This window comes from Mesitornis unicolor, unplaced genomic scaffold (assembly GCF_000695765.1).
Source record: "Mesitornis unicolor isolate BGI_N332 unplaced genomic scaffold, ASM69576v1 scaffold14768, whole genome shotgun sequence".
Lineage (NCBI taxonomy): Eukaryota > Metazoa > Chordata > Aves > Mesitornithiformes > Mesitornithidae > Mesitornis > Mesitornis unicolor.
The window spans coordinates 1,288-22,099 of record NW_010201234.1 but is presented as its reverse complement, the minus strand read 5'-3'; the positions used below and the strand labels follow the sequence as shown (position 1 = coordinate 22,099).

The 20,812-nt window shown below is 36.3% G+C and overlaps 1 protein-coding gene across 1 annotated transcript; it reads left to right on the top strand.

Annotated features, from left to right (window-relative positions):
• Positions 1–429: 429 nt before the first annotated feature.
• Positions 430–20,506, top strand: LOC104544995 (sperm-associated antigen 17-like; the record flags this gene model as incomplete). The annotated part of the gene is made up of 11 exons (XM_010190006.1): positions 430–561; positions 3,894–4,101; positions 5,941–6,135; positions 9,784–9,965; positions 12,931–13,086; positions 13,695–13,776; positions 14,135–14,259; positions 15,157–15,294; positions 15,377–15,490; positions 18,450–18,600; positions 20,276–20,506. Coding segments are annotated over 11 exons (1,714 nt in total), but the record flags the coding sequence as incomplete, so codon positions are not given.
• Positions 20,507–20,812: the final 306 nt, after the last annotated feature.

The following is a 20,812-nucleotide window of genomic DNA, read 5'->3' as shown; positions in this document are numbered from 1 at the left end:
CTCAGACACTAGTCACTTTGTAAACAGTACTCCAAACTATTCCCCTTGATTTGCTATCTGTTAAATGCTTTTTAATTTATTACTTTGTAACAGTAGTTGCTTAATGTTGCTTTGTTTAAAACATGAAAAAATGACATTTTACTGAGAACTGTGTGTCTGTTGACCCTTACATAAATCACAGTTTTCTCCATTCCAGTTTTATCTCATCCATAGCAGATATAACTTCATTTGAGATCTTAGGAACCAAAGAATGGCTATGTATTTTACTGATAAGTTGTTTTTCTGAAAGTATGCCCATTTAGACCCACTCATTGTACAATGCGAGATAGCACTTCCTCATTTCAGCATGCAAAATATAAGTCAAATGCAATATTAAAATTATATTCGTAATAGTTATTTTTGGGCTTTGCGGGGATTTTTTCTCTGCAGGTGGTAGAAGCAGCCAAAACCATTATGGACAGTGGTGAAGAAATTCCTGTAACACTAACTGGAAAGCTGTTGAAATTTCAACTGCTTTGTCTCAAACAGAAGGATCTTCAGAGAAGAGAAGCTGAAAAGAAGGTACAATAGTATGCCTTAGGGAGAATACTTAGTTAATTTTGTGAAGACACTTCCATTCTAGTGCTGTTTGCGTAAATTCAGCTTTCTCCTCATACTTAACTTCCTAGAGCTGTAATTGAAGAGAATGTGCATAGAACTTTATCTTTTTAAGTTAATTAAATTTTAGAGAAGCTCTCAATTACTCAAATGCAGGTAAACCAAAGAAGAAGAAAAAGAAAAGAAAAAAATATTGTACAAGAACTCTTTGCTAGAGTAGTAAGTAGTAATATCTTAGCTAAGTCTTAGAACCAATAGAAAATAGAGCTAGAAACTGGCTTTGGCTGAATATCTCTCTGCTGAAGTAAAGTTAGGAGAGGTTATTACTTGAGAGCTGTTGAGGATAGATGCAGAGGAGCACTATGAAGAAGTTATTATTGTGAATTGCCTCTCTCTGGAGGAAATCTGAAGTTGTCTATTCCATCCACTGGCACTAAGGCAGGATAAAATATACATGAACTATTCCTTGCAGATGTTGAACCTGTTCTTAAAGCCTTTAACTGCTGTGCTTTCACTTTTTTTACAGCAACCAATATTACTGCTCAACTCTTTCTGCAACATAGCCATTTGGAAAAGGTTCCTAACCTTATCAACCCTGCTCTAATTTAAACCCATTACTGCTTTGCTTCTCACTGTGTATGGGGACAACAGTTCTTACTCTACATTCTGCATAAATCTATTACATATTTAACTAAACAAACCCAAATATGTCTCAGGGTTTGTAATTTTTTATTATGTTCGTTCCTCTCCTTCAAACTCTCTCCAAATAGTTCGTGTCTTGAAGTCTGTTTCTCAAAACTTGGTACCAGATTTTCCAGTGTTCCCAAAACTCGCTTCCACATATTCCACATACAATATCATCATTACTAGCTCCAAGATTGCCTCAGTCAGATTACTTATGTGTTCTAGGAGGAATTTCACCAAGCTTGCAGAGAATCACGGTCAGATTAGACCTCTAATTGCTTTTTAACACCTATAATTAAAGAAAAAAAGTGTAGTGTCACATTTCAACAACTTTCTGAACAGTTGGTCTTTGCTATAGTCCTTTTTCAGCAAGCATTCATGCAGCTGAAGACCATTATCAGAAAGTCATATAATTCCTGCAATAGTTTATCCTGTTAATAGATTAAAAAACTATAATGTAAAATGTGATGACATGGAGACCTAAGTCTTTGCATGTAAAAGATGCAAGAAGAAAATGGTTTCATGAATTTTGTGTAGTTGAAAAGTCTGTAAATTTCTGTATCAGTAATTCTGTTTGTAGGAATAATTGGTGGATGCAGAATAGTGCACAAGCACAAGAACATTAATTGCTAGATGATAAATTAAAGTTGTGTCCTCTTCCCATAGAAGTAAATTGCAAAACTGATTAGCAAATGATAATATAAGCTACAGAAATATCTAAAGAATCTGAGAAGAAAAAAAAACTAACACATTTTCAATCTGAAGAGAAAGTGAGAGACTGAAGCTATAAAGCAGTGTTTTTTTAAATGAATGGAGGAAAAAAATTACTTTTCTGTTAGATACCAATCAGTGCTGATAATTAAACTGTAAAACAAAAATTTGAAGTTTAAAGATTAGGCACTTCAATATTAAAATGGAGCCTTTAGCTTTGATTTGTCAAGATTACTCTTGTAAATACTATTTTATTTCCTTGGAGAATCTGAGGATAAGTTGGTATTGAAGGCTGAAGACTCTCTGGAACTTACATTTTCTCTAGTTTAGCCAAGCAGTCTGGACAAAGTGTACGGTGTATGCATTTAAACTAATATGCAGAAGAGAAGTGGCTCTGAATTAGAAAACTGTTTGAGGTAGTAAGATTCTGTAATATGAAGATTCAATAATAAGATTACAGAATGTAAAACTAATGGAAGATGAGAAACTCCACAAAAAAACCTGCACCTTGTACGGAAAGAGAATTGTGACATTCAGGGGAAAAGGAAAGAGTCCTAGAAAGGAGAGGCTTTTATTTCCTGAGATATTAAGGTCAACTGGTGTTCTTTGTTGGAATCTTGGCAAGTTCAGAAATGTCTTTGCTAATTTGAGACTTAATTACATAAAATGATGCAGATGTAATAGATAAAGCTAATTGTGAACTTTGTAGCCTGATGATTGTATCATCTGTTTTGATGTGTTCATCAGCTTTGAATCAAAGTATTACTATCAATATCTTTGGTTTAAAATATCGAAAGTGGAATAAATTTGAAAGCAAATATTCAAAGCATCCTAATCCCTTATTTCACAGCACAACTAGTTTTAAGAATCTCTTGAAGGCATTTCTAAATTTTACAGAAAGGGAATGCATGAAGAAAGGAAAGCAGAGAAAGATTTTCTGCTTTGGTTTTGAATTTGACCTAAACACAACTTTACAGCTGAAAGACTTGTTTTTCTAGGTGAATCTAGGGAAAGCAACAGCATAAAGTACTTTTCTCATTGATTTAATAGCCTTTAAAGTGACACCAGCAGGATGGTAACAGTAAGTTAAGCTAATATCATTTTATTGTATTCAATTTAGCTTTACAATCCTTAAATATCATTCTTCCATTAGTGCATAGTCCTGCTGCTGGGTAGAAGTAAGGTGGAGGTTTTCTTCCTCTTACAGCACCTCACTTTACCTTAATATATTTTGGATTATTTTAATTTTACACTGGTTCTGAGCTTTCTGGATTTATAGAGTGAGGCTTTGAAATACTTACAAAATCTTTTTTCATTCGTTACTCTTAAATTATTGAGCAGAACTTAATGTAGGTGTTTTTGTTTGAAAATAATGAGAATGAGTAATATCCTGTGTGAAATGAGCACAAGACTCTTGGTTCTAGTTTGCAGCAGATAGATATTTACATCAAAGAAAATTAGTGCTAGTACCATTTTACACCATACTCAAGAATGTTAATGGAGATGCTAAAGACTTAGAAGAAATTGAATTTTATGTCTTATTACCCATCAGTCTAGGAAATGTTTCTGGCTGATGCAAGTGCTGTAGTGGCAGTAACTAAAGCACAGTGATTCTTTCCTCATCTTTTTACCAATATGCATTTAGTTAGTTTTGTAGGTATAATGTCTACATACCTCTCACAGTTCCTTTTTAATGTGAAGTCTTAACGCTATGACTTAGTAAGAATATACTAAACTGAATGTTTGAGAGGGATAAAGCAGAGTGTTCAAGACAACTTCACCACATCAACATTATAGTGGCTGAGAGGTAAAAGTATAAAATAAAGAAATTAAACGACTAAAATGTTGCAGCAGTCTGCCCTTTGTTCTGCAATGAGAACTTAGTTTATTCATCTTGTCAGGCAGAAGAAGAGCAACAAAAGGAAAAAGATGGAGGGAAGGAGAAAGGTAAAACTCCTGGCAAGAAGGAGGACCGCCGTAGTGCTAAGACAGCTGAGAAAGAAAAGAAAAGAAAAAAGACAGAAGCAGGCTCTCTAGCATGTGTCTCTTTTAAAAAGGACACCAAATTGAAGCGACGGGGAGATGTGGAAGAGCAAGACAAATACATTGGTATGTAAAAATGTAGATATATACTCCTGCTAAATTTGCTAGAAATCTTGCAATCTAGCTTCTAACCAAGTATATTGTTTTGTTTCATGCTGAAAAATCAAGATTTATTTGGCAATATGAAAGCATTGCCACTGTCATATGAAGAGGGCACTGTGTTCTGCTCAGTGTTAGGACAGATTGTACAGTTGAAGTAAAATATAGATGAGGTATATGTGGCTAAACAAATCCTACAGAAAACCTTTCTTACAGAAAGATTTGTGTCAGTATCCAAAGGTGGCATTCTTCTTGTATTATAAAGCATAACAGAGCTGTCGGCCATTGTCTGGGGATGAAGCCAGGTTCTGTACAAAGGGCAGTATAGTTTCATTTCCTGTAAAAAATTGCAGATAGAACTGAGACCTAAAGAAGTCTACTCCAGAAATGAGCTATACAGAGTAAGGAATAAGATGCTAACTAGTGCTGAAAAAAATCTTTAGTCTTAAGACATAGTACCCATGGTTACAAATTTCACTGGAACAAGAAATATTGGAGAGTGTACATAGCTCTCTTCATTAGATCACAGACATATTTAATTTGGACTGTAATATGCGTGAGCTGCATCAACATAAACAGGATGTCTCCTGCTGAAGAAGCACTTGCTGATTTTTTGATGCATTATGTGTAACTGCTGTTCCGTAGTTTCCTCACTCTTTCATTAGACCTTTGTTTGTATATCATTCAAAATCAATGGCACTCTTCAAGCATCTAAAAAGGTGTTTATAGCAAATCTTGAATCTTAATGAATCTGACAGAAGTACACAAGAACAGAACAGTAGGTCTCTGTGTATAGCTCCTCATTTTTTCAGATAAGGATTGGCTAGTACATAATTCTTTTGATAATTTTAAGTTTTTTCATGACCTGAAAGAAGTTTTCAAAGAAACATTCATGCCTTTAAGAATCCAAGCTGAAGTGACGTAGAGAACTCATGTCATCTTACTAACATTTGTACAGAATGTACAGTACAGAGTGGCTTTGGTTGAGTGTTGCTGTGCTTCCATTAGGCCCCATAGAAACAATTTTACCAGCATCTACATTTTTGCTCCCTATGGCCTTGAGAGATGGGTGGAAAACATCAGGTACCTGTGTAAGATATCCGTGCTTTGCTGCCCTGTTCGTCACAGCTAATGAGAAGACTAAGTAAGGAAAGTACAAATTGCCTACACAAACTAACAGCTCTAAAAAGTATCCTTGTTTAGTATGCTTAGTAGCTTTATATTATGAACTACTAGCATTGCTGTTAAACTATGATTTTTTTTTTTGACTGGAATTTGTCTCAATAGTCCCAAGGATTAATAAAAAAGTAGCAAAAATAAACAAAAAAAAACCCGGCACAAAAAAAAACAGAATTAATTTGCTATTAAATTTGCTATTTGCTAGATTTGCTATTAAACAAAATAGCATATAGTTGCAGATTGCCTCAAAGGAGAAGCTGTTGAGGTATTTTGCGCATTGTCACTCACACTGCACCTTCTTAAGAAGAAACAATTACAGAAATGCTGTTACAGCTAGCATTTTGGTTATAATCAGCTTCTCCAGTTTTCCTCCTGGTGCTTTTCAAAAAAAGTTTTACTTTTACATTGTATTCTTTCTGCTGAGTTCTAGGTGGTTTGCTACAAAAGACTTCAGTTTAATGCATGTAATATTTTTAATCTTATATGTAATTATCCCATTGAGGTTATAAAATAACTGTTTCTCTGACCTTAATTTGCAGTATCTCTATGTAGTAAAGAAAAAAATAAAAATTTTGTTTAGCTGTTGAATGTCCTTGCTCTAATCTGTTTTTGTTGTATTTTGAACAGATGATGAACCAGATGATGGTGCCCATCATTACTTTATAATTTCGGATTTCCACAACCTTCAGCTGTTGCCTGTGATGTCTGAGCTTGGAGTTAACATTTCAAGTGTAATTAGAATTTCTTCTGAGAATTATAAGCCCTTGCAGACATACTTGGAAGAAGCTAAACTTCAGGAACAATCATTATGTTCACCTGAAGGTAATCTGCTCATAAGAGCAAATTTTGTTTAGAAAGGAGACTATTTTATGTCCAAGTAGAGACTGTTCCTACTGTGTTTTTCTCCCTCTCTGTGCCCTGTGTATGTGCATACTACCTGTGAGCATCTCTGTTTGCCAGTGCCGAAATGGTATAGCCATTGATTTAGTCACCAAACCAAATGGTTTGCCAGTGCAAAAACTTGCCTTAGCTGGACAGGGGAAAGCAGAGAGTGGTTGCAGGTGTAGTTTTCTGCAGTAGCCACTAAAGAACATTTTATCAAATGCATACTTCTATGAATTGTTAGCCAGGAAGATATGTTGCTAAGCAAACTTAGCTCATTTGGTAATTTCAAGGGAAGGACACAGCTGGCTATTCTGGGACTGTGGCCCCAGCCAGAGAAAGATATACCACAGAAAACCACCCTGCAATTGTGCTCACCTGTCTGCAGGCTGTTACACCTCTCTTGACCTGGGATCCTGGTTCAGGTGGACCTTGGCAGGCTGGAGAAATGGGCTGGCAGAAACCTCATAAAATTCAGCAAGGGCAAAGACAAAGTCTTGCAGGGAGTAACCCTATGCACCAGTTCATGGTGGAGGCTGACCAGCTAGAAAGCAACTTAGCAAAAAAGACCCTGAGGAGATGGGTCTGTGGTGGATACCAAGTTGAACATGAGCCAACAATGTGCCTTTGTAGCAGACAATGTGTCATGAGCGGCGTCAGGTCAAGGAAGTTGATCCTTTTTACTCAGCACTGGTGAGGCCATACCTGGAATCCTGTGTCCAGTTCTGAGCTCCCCAGTACAGGAGAGATATGAAGCTACAGGATAGGGTCCATCAAACAACCACAAAGATGTTTAAGGGACTGTTGCATCTCTCATGTAAGGAGAGGCCAAGAGAGCTGGGAATGTTTACCCTGGAAAAGAGAAAGCACAGAGGGGTCTCATCAGTATGAGAGCAGTGGAGTTTTACCAGATGCCCTCCAGAGCTCCCTTCCAACATCAAGCATTCTGTGATTCTGTAATTGAAATAGAAGATTCTAGCAAGATCTAAGGCTGGGGGGAATTACTGCAAAGAGAGTCAAGCATTGCAGCAGATTGCCTGTAGAGGTTGTGTGATCTCTGTCTGGAGATTTTCAAAACTGAGCTAAATAAAGCCTTGAGCCTGTTTTCTGACTTTCATGTTGACTATGCTTTGAGTAGGAGATTGAGGTTCCTTCCAGCCTGAATTATTTTAAATCTAAGTTAAAGTCTGGTGAAAAATAAGCATAGGTGAGAAAACTGAGTTGGTAGCCATAATTGTTCATACGTGTGTTTTTTGTGCATATTGATTTTCTGTAATGTTCTCTGTGATGTAGAGAAATCCCTTGTGGTGGATTCTGACACTGTTGAGATGGAACGAGCAACACAGTAAATGAAAGAAATGGTGTCCTGGGTGTGTTGGGGAGGAGAGGGGATTATGAGGGTTGTTTATACTGGGGTGGTGAAGGACATGAGATGGGATGGTGTCACTCACTGCCATTCTGACCACTGATGCATACAAACCATTTCCCTATGAGTGCTGTGGAGGCTGAACTATCTCAGTGTGCTATTCCTTCCTTCCCATTCGTGTTGACAAAATGGGATACACATATTACCTCATGGCAAATGCTACAGGTTAGATTGTGTGGGCACTGCGGAATTGGTCCCCAAAGGTGTCAAGGTGATGAATCACACAGATATAGCCTTTAAGACTTAGGCAATCACAAAACCCACTGATGGACTTGAAGTAACGTCGTGTTTGAATTTATTTGTTGAGCCATCTTACCTCTGGTATAAGAATGAAAGGAAAACATAATTTCCAGCTTCTTATAATTTTGTTAGAACTTGTCAAATTTAAAGGTAATGTCTTACTAGAAATTAGTTGGAAGTGCAGAGAGCATGGGTTTGTTTATTTTCATTTTATTTACAACACTTGCTGGGGGTGAGTGAGCAAGATCAAATTTCCCCAGATATTTCCAAAGTTATCTTTTCTTTGTCTTGTATTTATAATAGCAGGATGACTTTAGTAAACTTAGATAGTTAGTAAGTAAAATTAGTCAGGAAACTTTTAAAGGGGAGAAAATGTAAATATAGATGATAGTATCTTGTGTAAGTAGTATTATATGTAGTAATGCAAGTTTTATCCATTATTAAGAAAGGATAGCTTGCACACTAAGAAAACAGCTTGGTTAAACCATGCATTCTTTGTAGACCTCAGATGCAAGGAAGCATTTAAGAATTAGAAATAGGTCAGATCACTTGGAATAAGAATATATGTTTATTATGAACCTATTCACACAAAATCAGAAATGCCAAGATACAAAATGGGATACAGGAGGAGGACCAAGGAAAAGGTTTGTCTGCTGCTCAACAGAGAGGAAGAACTGCCAGGAGGTGATCTTGAGAAGACTGGCAGTGTTTCATGTTTGGGATGGGGCTTTTGGTACTTCTTGCTGGCATGTGTGTTGTGTGAGGGTTAATCTGTTTTCACTACAAATGCCATTGCAGCCCCAATTAGTGCTGATAGCAGAAAGATTCAGATTCAAATTGTGGAGGAATAGGCAAAATATCTGAGTACTATGTAGGTAAGGTAGAGAACTTTTCAGATTAGCTGATTCAGGTTCATTTAAATTGTATCCTGTTTAAAGACCTGCCTGCCATTCTCATTTATATTTGAGAACTCATAAAGAGCAGGTGAGATAGTGGAAAATGAGCTGTGATGAAGAGGGAAAGAAACACAAATAACCAAGGCACTGTAATCTGCTTAATTTCTGTGTCTGGAAAAACACTGGAACAAACTGCAATCATATTTGTAGTGAAACCAGATTAACCAGCAAGAAGTACCAAAAGCCCCACCCCAAACATGAATCACTGCCAGTTCAAGTCCAACTGTCAACCTAACACAACCATGTCCTCTAAACCACATCCTGAAGTGCCACGTCTACACGTTTTTTTATTGAAAGGATACCTTAATCAACACCTCCAGGGGTGGTGATGCCACCACTTCCCTGGAAAGTCTGTTCCAATGCTTGACCACTCTTTCAATGAACTATGTTTCTCTGAAGCATTATCTTCTTGGAGGTTTTTAATCCCTAAGTTGAGTGTCAGATTTTTGCTGAGACTCTGAGGATGGGAAAATCTTAGCAATACTCAAGGAAGTCTAATATATAGAATCATAGAATCATTAAGTTTGGAAGAGAACTTTAAGAACCTCAAGTCCAACCGTCAACCTAACACCACCATGACCAATAAATCATGTCCTGAAGTGCCATATCCACACGCTTCTTGAACACCTCCAGGGATGGTGACTCCACCACCTCCCTGGGGAGCCTGTTCCACTGCGTGACTACTCTTTCAGTAAAGAAATTTTTCCTAATATCCAATATAAACCTCCACTGGTGCAACTTGAAGCCGTTTCCTCTTGTCCTGTCACTAGTTACATCAAAGAAGAGACCAGCACCCACCTCTCTGCAACCTTCTTTCAGGTAGTTGTAGAGAGCAATTAGGTCTCCCCTCATCCTCCTCTTCTTTAAACTAAACTAAATAATGTGATAACTAACTCTAATATGATTTGTGCTTTCTGTAAAAGGGAGAGACTATACCATGATTTATCTAATAGTTATAAATTTTAGCTATAGAAACAGAGAAAAGAAAGAAAGATGAAGCTATCAAAGACCTGGAAACATTTTGGAAATACCTGGAGCCAGTTCTGAACAGTGGAAAGCATGGATCATGTCTCTTCGATGTTGCCAGACTTCATCACCTTGTTAAGGAGAGTGCCTTTCCCTCTGATTGGTCTGATGGAGAAATGCTGGTCAGTAGAGTCTGCTTTCACAATGCATGGCATGCTTTGGGGCTTGTAACCTTTAAGAACAATTTAGAAACGACAGGAATTTCAGTACAGTCTTCAGTGAGACAGAACCAGATGAGATAGTATATTTGTAATCTTGAAAAAAATTATTTCCTATTTAGCCAACAAATTTTTCAGCATGTATTCATAAGTTGTCCTTCGAATAAAAATACCTGACGTGGAGTTTCTTGATTTTGTAGGCCACAGCAGTTTCCCAGTTTGGATCTCATTAGAGACTCAGATGTCAGTATGAAATAACACAAAGATTACATTTGTGTCCTCATAACAGCAGGTCTACTTGCCTGCTGTATCTCAGAAGCATCATATGAGAACAAATATAAATGAATGTAAGAATAATTTTTGATAGAAAATATTGTTTTAGCATACCCAGTATCGCTTCTTTTTGTCCAAGTAAAATGTGGCTCTGGCTTATTATATATATTATAGCCTTCTGAGTCAGGGCTATTAGTGGGCACTAGAAGAGAAAGGGAACCATTAGGATTTTTTTCGATCTTGTTTCTCAAGTCTAGTGAGGTAAAAGGGTCCAGTATTTTTCAGTCCACAATGACAGCAGTCAAAAATAGGAACTGCTAAAGCAAAATAAAGCAATGTGCTATAATTTAATCTACTGTATTTGCGGTCTGTATTATCAGGGTTAAAGGACAGACTACATCCTCCTAACACTTATTTTATAGTACATTGAATCCTGTATAGAAACAGTCTGGTGAGCTAGGAAGTACCCTTGATCCTGAAGGGATCAGAACTGAGTTTGACTAAATCCACAGTGGTGTCCAAAGAATTCACTAAAAATGCCTTAAATGCGCAAGTGTACACACTTGCAACTTACAACATTATTTATCACTGTAATCTTGATCTAATCTTAAAATACGGAGCGTGTTTTGGGAAATAAGATTTTAATCTTGTCTGTCTTCCCCATAATCACATCTTATGGGGGACTGTTGCTACTTATGAATGTCCTGCAAGCAGCTATATTATAGCTAAAAATAAAAGTGATTGGTCACTGAAATTGTTCCAGCAGATTGTAGTTGTAATTTCACATTCTTCTGTATCTTGAAATTCAGCACACCTCTAAAGAAGTGGGAACATTAGTAGGTTTTTAAGAAACATATGGGAAGAATATAAGTTGCACAACTGTAGGTAGATAGAGTAGATCTGTCCTAGTGGAATTCCTGTAGAGTCTCAGAGTCCTAGCTTGCTGCATCTCTGAAATCCAAGATACACAGAAGGAAAACTCTTGTGACAAGTAAGACACTGATAGAAAAATGGCGGAGTATTATAGCAAGTAATCGTCACTTTCAGATTTCACACACTTAGAAAGGAAAATATTTTCCAATTTCTTTTTCTTTGTTGATGAGTCACTAATGGTTAGACTCAGAGAACTTTATACAAGCATCTGTGTCTCCCCTGAGGAGAGAGACCAAGTAAATTTAGTCACAAAACTGTAACTGTACATATATGTGGCTACATATATATTTGGCTAACCTTTGCATGTGCATGAGTAGAGCTAGGTTGTGTTACACATAACTTTGTAAAAATTCTTGTTTTGTTTAAAAGATTGTGCATTCAAAACACTCCAACACTTTAACTGAAATTTGCATGTGCTTTAGTGATCTCTTTTAGTTTTTATACTAACCCATTTTTCAGAAGATTATTGAACTGGAAAAACAAACGTGCAAGAATATTAACACCAGAAATTCTGCTTTCACAAATAGAACTGCTCTCCCAAATATCTCCTCTAGTCTTTAAATGCTATGATTACTGAGACAAGTACTCCATAACTCATCAGTTACTCAGGGTGCTTGTTTTGAATTGCCATAAAGAGGGTCTAAGTTGAAGAAAGCAGATGCTTAATACTTAAGGGTCAGTTAATATATTTAGTGCTTAATGACAGTTGTGCTTCTTCACTATGTTTAATTTTAAGAAACTTAAAACTGAGACATACAATGTTTAAAGCCACCCCTTTAGAGGCAAATTTCTTAATACAAGAGACTTCTCCTCCTTTCAAAAAACTGAAATAATCACTCAGAAAGCAGTTGTTGGCAGAAATTGTCTAAAAATTATAATAATTTAATCTTTTCCACAATGTCTATGATGTACAGGAGAAGAATGCTTCCATTAAAGCCACTGAAACTTGAGTGTGGCATGTGGTCTCAGGGTTTTGGTATTTGTACAAAAGCATTTCACATTTAAAATAGTGGTTGGTATTATTCTTTTTATTCCTCCCAAGCCTCAATGAAAACCACAGTACACCACCTCAAGAACCTTGACTCTTTCCTTGTCAGACTTTTGCAGATACAGCACTCTCCCTTTGGACATTTGGCTGGTGTGCTGACACTCCTTTGCTTGCACAACTATGGAATTCAGAGTTCAGTACTCGAGGTTTTCTTTGTTTTAAAAGGGCAACAGAAAGAAAAAAATATGAGATGACATTGGTTGGTTGGGGTTTTTAAATTATTTTTTATCCTTCTAGGATAGGAGAATAGTTGACCTTCTGAATATGCTGCAGATTGATCACCAGTAGAAACATGCACATATGATATGAAACAATTATTTTAAGTTACATCTCGCATTCCTTCCCATCCAAAAAACCAGCATAAATTCAAGTTACAAGAGAGCAGACCTTGAATGGTTACTGTTAGGAAAAGTTAGACTTTATAACAACTAAAGCAGTTGGCAGTATTCAGTCCATACTGTGGTGTAGCACTGTTTAAGGCAAATAAAGATAAGGAGGCCTTGTTTTCTTAGAATAACTCTATAAAACATTTTGAATTAATGGAGAAAAAAATCCCCTGGAATATTTTTAGTCAGTTTTAGATCTGCTGGTTAGAGAGCCAATGACTCCTGTGGCTATGTTACATGACACTTTTGTATGCAGACTTCACCCTTTGCATCTGGTTTTCTGTTATAGCTTGCATTAGGCACTGTGCTGTTTGAAAGCGTCGCTTGTTTAATGTATGACTGCCTGGACTGGAGAAGACAGCATTGTAACTACTTGGAAAACACGAAGTTTATTAATGTGTCTGCATTCTCAGAGAGCAAATCAACACAACCACCTGTAGCTGAGGCAAGGATTCTTTGTGCTATACTATGCTTCTTGTAGAGAAAAATTAGTTATAGGCTAGGATTGCCTGTCTTTAATTCTTCACTCAAAAATTCACCTTGAACAATCACTCTTTGTGTAAGTTTTGGTGAATGAAATTGAAATTTTTATCTTCAACATTTAAAACCTAAACAATGGAAAAAACATAGCAGAGCATTGGGGAAACAAAAAAAGGAAAATTTGAAGGGTCATACAGATGCTGGCATAAAGTACCACAGGTGTAAAGTTACTTAAATGGCTTCACATTACAACTTCTCATGTCTGGAAAAATCACTATGCCTATCACAGAACTATTACGTCTTGTTGCAGATCTGCTATCCAAAAGAGATTATTATTTCTACCAAAGATCAGTTTCTCTATTTTTTTCATGGTAGACAAAAGCTTAAGTGGGCAGAAGAAATTTTGTTCCATTCAGTTAGGTGGGCTTTGCCTCCCCTACTACTAGCCATTTAAAAGTTTAGCATCTAGTCTAGGGCAAGTAACCAAAGCTAAATGAAATTAATTTCAAAGCTACTTGTGCAATCCTCATTTGTTCCGCCGTTTCTGAGGGTTTTTTATCTTTCTTTCTTTAGGTACCATCAGCATCACAGGTTACACCTTCAAAGAAAAAAAGGCAAGCAGAAGAAACTCTGCCAACAGTAATTTTGTCACAGGGTATGTCTACAGGATTAAAGCACTGGTCTGTAGCTGTTCACTCTGTTGCACCATTCATTCATCTGACAGCACAAATCCTTGAAATTATTTGCACAGTAAGCTGAAGATGTGATTTGATGTTATGAGAGTAGTTTCTTGATGAATACATTGTGAAAGTCTCTGAAAACTGCAGCGGTGGTAACGAAATTCTTTAGAAAGTAACTTTTTCTATTTGTTCCTAGTCACAGTCAGATTTAAGAGCTACACAGTAATGGACTTTGTTAGTATTTTTTAAGAAAAATTGTCTAAAGGTTGAACTGTTTGGCAATATAAATGGAGATTTCTGAAAAAATCAATCTTAATGCTTTATCTCTTACAGCAACAGAGGAAGAAGCTTCTATTTTGGCTCCTTCAGTGGACATGAGGTATTACAATGACTTGCTGAGTCAGATTCCTGAGGAATACTTTTCTATACCCTTAATGCTGAACTGCATGTTGGAACAGGTGGGAATATTCTCTTTATAATTCCTGTGACTAATTCGGCTTGAACCTAGTATAATGAATTGATCAAAGATCAATAAATCCATGCTTCAGCCTGTGCATGGGGGCACTGGCCTAGGAGGTTTGATGCAAAAGAATCACAACCTGAAAGTGATGACTTTGGTTTTCTTTCATGTTATGCACTTACCCTGTATATGCAGTGTTATTCCATGTTTTTTCCAAGACTATAGATCCAATATAATCAAATGGGAAAAAAACGTGTAATTTCTTAGGTAAGTCAATAATGAGTTTTCATGTCCTGCAACAATGTTATTGATACTGAATTTTCTACTCTTCTACTCAGTATAAAAGACTCAGGGTAAGTCTAACTGAGAAGTGGTGTATATCAATGCTAGTGCTAGACAGATCTGACTTTTGTTGAGTTCAGGCACAATCTATGATTTAGCAAAGACGCACAGAATGATATTGGAAATCATCCTTCTTTTAGAAATAAAATTTCAGCACAATCTTTTTTTTTTTTTTTACTTTTTGCAATTTAGTCTGAAAATTGAGTCAGGCAGAAATACTCAAAATAAGGTCCAACACCTGATACACAGTCAGTTTTTAATTGTCTGTGTTCATTAACAGCTCTTAACATTTCAAGTTGGAAATCTTTTTCTTCTCATCTTTCCAAAAGTGAGTAACAGATGAAAACATTTAATTCAGTTTTTCATAGTCTTTGTTTTGGGCAGGAACTAACATGGAGAATTGCATTTTTACTACTTGTAGAAAAAAAATTATGGTTTTCTTTCCAGACAGAATTTAGAGATGTATGTTTATAGCAGGATCTGCTTGGTAGTTTTAATGAAGTTAAGCAGCAGTCATACTGTAATGAAAGTTAATCTGTATCATGTTTGCTAGGTTATTGCTAGTGAAGAAGACCTTAAACCACCAAGTCTGGTGATGCCAGAGCCCCGGGAAGATGGGCTACATCGTACCATTGCAGAGCATATAGCCTCTGTCCTTCCATCTCTTTCACTTTCCCAGAGTGAAAAAAAGGTTTGCATTGTCTTTTGTTCATTTCCTGAAATGACAAATAAATCTGATTATTGAAGTTTGATACATCTTTCTTTTTTAACAGAATCTATATGACTACTTTTCTCCTAAATTCAGTGAAAAAAAGATTGGCATCCCCAAGTACCCTCTCTTATTTAACTACCATGATACCCTGGCTCAGCGGTTGCACCTGCTGCAGGTATAGTGCTACCTATCACATATATATACAGTTCCTGAAGAAGTCCTACAGGATAGCTGAGGAGGGACTTTTTACAAGGGCAGGTAGCAATAGAATGAGGGGGAATGATTTTAAACTGGAAGAGGATAGATTTAGACTAGATATTAGGAAGAAATTATTTACTGTGAGGATGGTGAGACACTGGCACGGGTTGACCAGGGAAGTGGTGGATGCCCACTCCTTGCAAGTGTTCAAGACCAGGTTGGATGGGGCTTTGAGCAACCTGGTCTAGTGGGAGGTGTCCCTGACCATGGCAGGGGGGTTGGACTGGGTGATCTTTAAGGTCCCTTCCAACCAAACCATTCTATGATTCTGCGGTTCTAAAGTCCACAGACAGTGACTACTCAGTGCATTAGAAAGGACAGAGTGGTGTTTTTACAAATCTGAACAGTGTAGCCTAGGTTTTTGCTGCTGAGGTGTTTAGTCTGCTTAAGAAGCAATGAGTTACTGAGAACACATCACAAACATATATTGATTTAAGTGATCTGCTTACATTATTAGTATGTTTAGCCTTTGACACAGATGAGAGATACTATAGAACTCTGGTTTACTGTAGTCAAACACTGATGAAAATGCAGAAAATTAGTTGCTAACTCGATAACAGTAATTTAGGATGTAAATTAGGTTAAATACTAAGATGTATAGGAATTTTCTTACTATAAGAAAATATACAGGTTTTGTTAGTGAACATGAGAAGTGTGCTCAGGTTGGCTAAATAGTTGGAGCATAGCATATACCCAAGATGTTGCCAAGTTCTAACAAAGGCAGAAAGGTTCAGAGACTACCAGGCTTAGGATTGTTGCAAAGTAACAGTTCCCAGACTTTCTGAACCAAAAACCAATATGAATTCCTCAGATTTTTCCAAAGCGAGGGTGTAGTTTTACCTTTATACTTAGAAAATACTCCAAAGACAATAAAAGTGATAATACACTAGTTCTAGTTTTCACAGCCAAGGTGTATCTGCCTGGCTTCATGTATTAAGAATCAAATCAAGCTTGACACATTGGAAGTACTCAAGCAGAAGGCAGAACTGAGTAACCACCAAGAGGGACACTCTTAGTGGGCGTATCCTTGATGTATACGATGTACTTGCTGCAGAGGAAATTCAGGATATAGTGCAATGTTTGAGGAGTTAATAGAGGAAGATTTGGAAGATATGGTCCAAGAAAAAGATGCTGTAAGTGCATAATACTAAAAAAGTGAAGCTGAAAGATATCAGTAAGTCTCAAAAGATAAATTCTTAAATGTACAGGAGTGCTATTGGGTTGGCCAAAAAGTAATTGTGCAGTTTTTAATAGGTGGACATACATGTCTTTAAATGTAACTAACTTAAACTGCAAATTCATTATGTAACTTGACAGCTGGCACTTCAGGCTTGTTTTAGAAAAAGAAAGTACACGATTTCATTAACAGTTATTTCAAAATGAAAAATCAAAAGAAACATTTTCATAGTATTTTGCTATATTACTTCCAAAAAGGAAAAACCGCTGTGCAAGCTCATGAAAATTAATGTAATGTGTATGGTGAAGGTGTCTTAAAAGTACGGCAGTATCAGAATTGGTTTGTTAAATTTCGGTCTAACAATTTTGATGTTAAAGATGCACCATGCTCACGAAGGCAAATCAAAGGTGATAATAACAAAAGAAAGACATTGATTGAATCCAATTGGCATTTAACAGCACAAGAGATTGCTGATACTCTTAACATATCAAAATCAAATGTTGAAAACCATTTAAAACAGCTTGGATATGTTAAAAAGCTCAATATTTGGGTATCATATGAGCTCAAAGAAATTAATCTCACTAAGCTTGTTGACATCTGTGATTGTCTCTTGAAATGTGAAGAAAACAATACATTTTTGAAATGTATGAGAATAGTCAATGGCAAATGGGTCAACAACAACAATGAATGAAAAAGATCATGGAGCGTGTGTGATGAAACCAGCTGAGAGCACTTCAAAAGCAGATATTCACCAAAGGAAGGCTATGCTGTCAGTCTGGTGTGATTTCAAATTTATTGTGTATTTTGCATTGCTTCCAAGGAACCAAACCATTAATTCAGATGTGTACTGTCATCAGCTGAATAAATTAAATTATGCCATCAAACAAAAGCATCCAGGATTGGTGAATCACAAAGGTGTTGTTTCTCCATGATAACGCTAGACCACGTACAATTTGGTCTCTCATCAAAACTTGTTGCAGCTTGGGCAGGATGTGCTACTACACCCACCGTATTCACCAGACTGGCACCACCAGACTACCATTTGTTTTGTTCTTTAACAAAATGCCTTGAATGTAAAACGCTCACTGCTGATGAGGTTATCAAATCATTCTTGGAACTTTTTTTTTTGCTGAAAAAGACAGAACTTTTTTGAGCACGGAATCATGAAGTGGCCTGAAAGATGGCAAAAAGTAATTGAACAAAATGGACAAAGTATTGTTGGATAAAATTTTTGTTTCCCATGAAAAATCACTTTTCATTTACCCAGGAAAAAAAAAGCAATTACGTCATGGCCTACCCAAACAGTCACAGGCTGATCGAGTTTACAGACTTGATTACTATGAACAGTAGCACAGATCAACTGAAAGATACGTAGAAGGTTCCCTATCTGAATCAGTACGTATTTCTGTGTTCCAGCATTTTTGAGTGTAGCTAGCCCAAGTAATTACCTTCTAACAAGTGTCTATTATTATGTCATCAGTTATTCTCTTATGCGTCTCATTTTTTCTGCCTAAAATATCCGACTCTGAGTTTCAATAACACACTGTGAGCACATGCTGATATTTAAGTTTTTTGTTGAACTGACTTAAGCACATGCTTATGTCTTCTGCTATAAAAAGACTTCTTTGTTCAAACATAGTTTCTAGAAATCAACTGGGGTGAAAGTTTACTTTAACTCTGACACTGGTTTTTGTTCCAGGTCCAAGAGAACTTAAATCTCGAAAAGATTGAACGTGAAATGATGGATAAACTGCCTCTTACAGAACTTACCCGTTTCACCCTTCCTTCAACTGAAAGCAACTCTAAACGCTTGGCCAGAGTTCATGAGCTCATGCATTATTGTACTGGTGGTAAACTGATTTTCTTTTTTTATTTATTTAACTTCCATTTTTTTTGTCTGATTGATGATCTTATTAAATAGCAGGAATTTTGGGACAGGTTTTTTTCAGCTGCCTGAAATCTTTGCAGAATTTTCTTTTCACGTTCTTGCTTATACTTCAGCCTATTATACAAGTTAGGGCTAACTTTAGACCTTAGTTTCATGGTTAATGGTCAAGGCTATGTGAGTACTAAACACTGTGTGACTAGGAGCTGCCAATGTGATAGAGCTCATTTATTTATTTAGATTCACAAACATAAAACGACTTACTAAATCTGAAAAAAAAGGAAAAAAAATTTAAAAAGTTGTAAAAATTGCTATTTTGATCCTAGGACATAGAGTGTATTTTGAGAGACATTGATATAAGCTATATGTTTATTTACGAACATCCTTTTTGTGCGGGAGCACATGTATCTTAGGTAGGAGGTTTTTACTGGACAATAAATAACTTTCAGAATGTATTCTGTGTAAGCTGTTTGTGTAAATAATGAAATGGCCTCTATAATAGTCCCTTTGTCAAACCTAGAATTCATTCATTTCTTCAACCATAATGACTTCTACAGTTACCTTTTCTTGGAGTGTGCATACCACCATGACATACACCATGAAATAATCCCAAAGACTACATAAATACCCTTAGGTAGTTTCGAAAGTTTACGCTAGACTACTAAGAAATACAAACGTACAAATCCCTTTGGTTACGTTTATGCCATCATATAAGACACAGGATTTGAAGGTACTTTCCCAGCTATTCAGTCCTGAAATCCCTTGTGTTGGATTAATTTACACTCACTGCATTGTTTCTAATTGTTAGTTTGTTAATTTTGGACATTAAGCTATTAAAGTATTCTGTATTGCTGTAACATTCTAGCTATTTGGTATCAAATTTGATGGCCTTCACTGCACCATACTATACTGCCAAAATCTCTCTGTTAGCTTGGCTAACAGTGACTTCACTTTTATCAAGAAGGTGATTGATTTGAACAGGAGATGAGATAGCCAACATTTTCAAGATGTGTGATGTGCTTGGGTGTTTAATTGTCATGAAGAGAAAACACTTCAAACTGAAGATGCTCTTCATATGATTTGAGTGCTGAACTACCTGTCTTAAAATTCAGTCCTTCTCATGATTATCATTATTATACAGACACCAATGCATAGAACCGTAAATAGAATTTAATATTGCCTTTGCACCTTGCAAACTTCTGTATAAATTATATGTAAAATTTTGTCTGAAGAGAAAAAAAGCATTTGATACTTTGTTTGAGAAGCTACAGGTAATAAAGTTTATGATAATGGAAGCCTTTTCATGAAGTGAAAAATAAGTAGTTATTAACTGGTTTGATAAAGTCTACTCAGTGTTTTAAAATCAACATCATTTATATGAAGTTAATGAGCCAAGAGGTATTCAGATGGAGGAAACACTCCATTTAAGATGAATAGTTAGATGTATCATTTTGCAATTTGGAAGTATTCAACTTTGAACACAGTGTAAAATGTAGCTCACATAATTTGATCCAATACCATTAAGGAAATTGTTGTTGGATTTTGCAGAGTTGCCAAGAACAATACACTTTCATAGTCTTCTATTTATCTTCTGCTGAGCCATAAGGACTTTTCAGTTAATGATTATAATTCTTTTCTAGAACTTCTGAGTTGGGCTGAAGTAGAAAGAGCCTTCAGAGTGTTTACTTTTGAAAGCCTGAGCCTGACTGGACTGAGGGACTCTGATCTCTTGGAAAGCTCTGGATCTATGGTTGGAGGTGATTCTGAAGTGTCTTATATCCCCTGGGATAATCCAGCCCAGTTTGCAGGACAGCTGAGACAACTATTCCTTACAGAAAAGAAGCTTAGTGGGAAGTCTCCAACAGGCTCTGGTAAAAGCCTCTCTGTTTACATTACTCCTGAAGAATTTAAATCCGTTATTTATTTTACCATACCGTTTGCTATTTCAGGGCTGTGATTTTTCTTACTTGTACAAATCACTGAATTTCAAGTATTGTATGGTATGCACATTGAGTAGGTTTACTAGATAAAGACAAAAGCTAGCTATTTTCTATGATAGTGTTAACAGCTCATTTACACAACTCTTGAAAATATCTGTAGAAAAGTATGTACTAGAAAATTGTTTTATTGCTTATGACATGAAATATATTTTAGAGACATAAAATATTGAAGACATG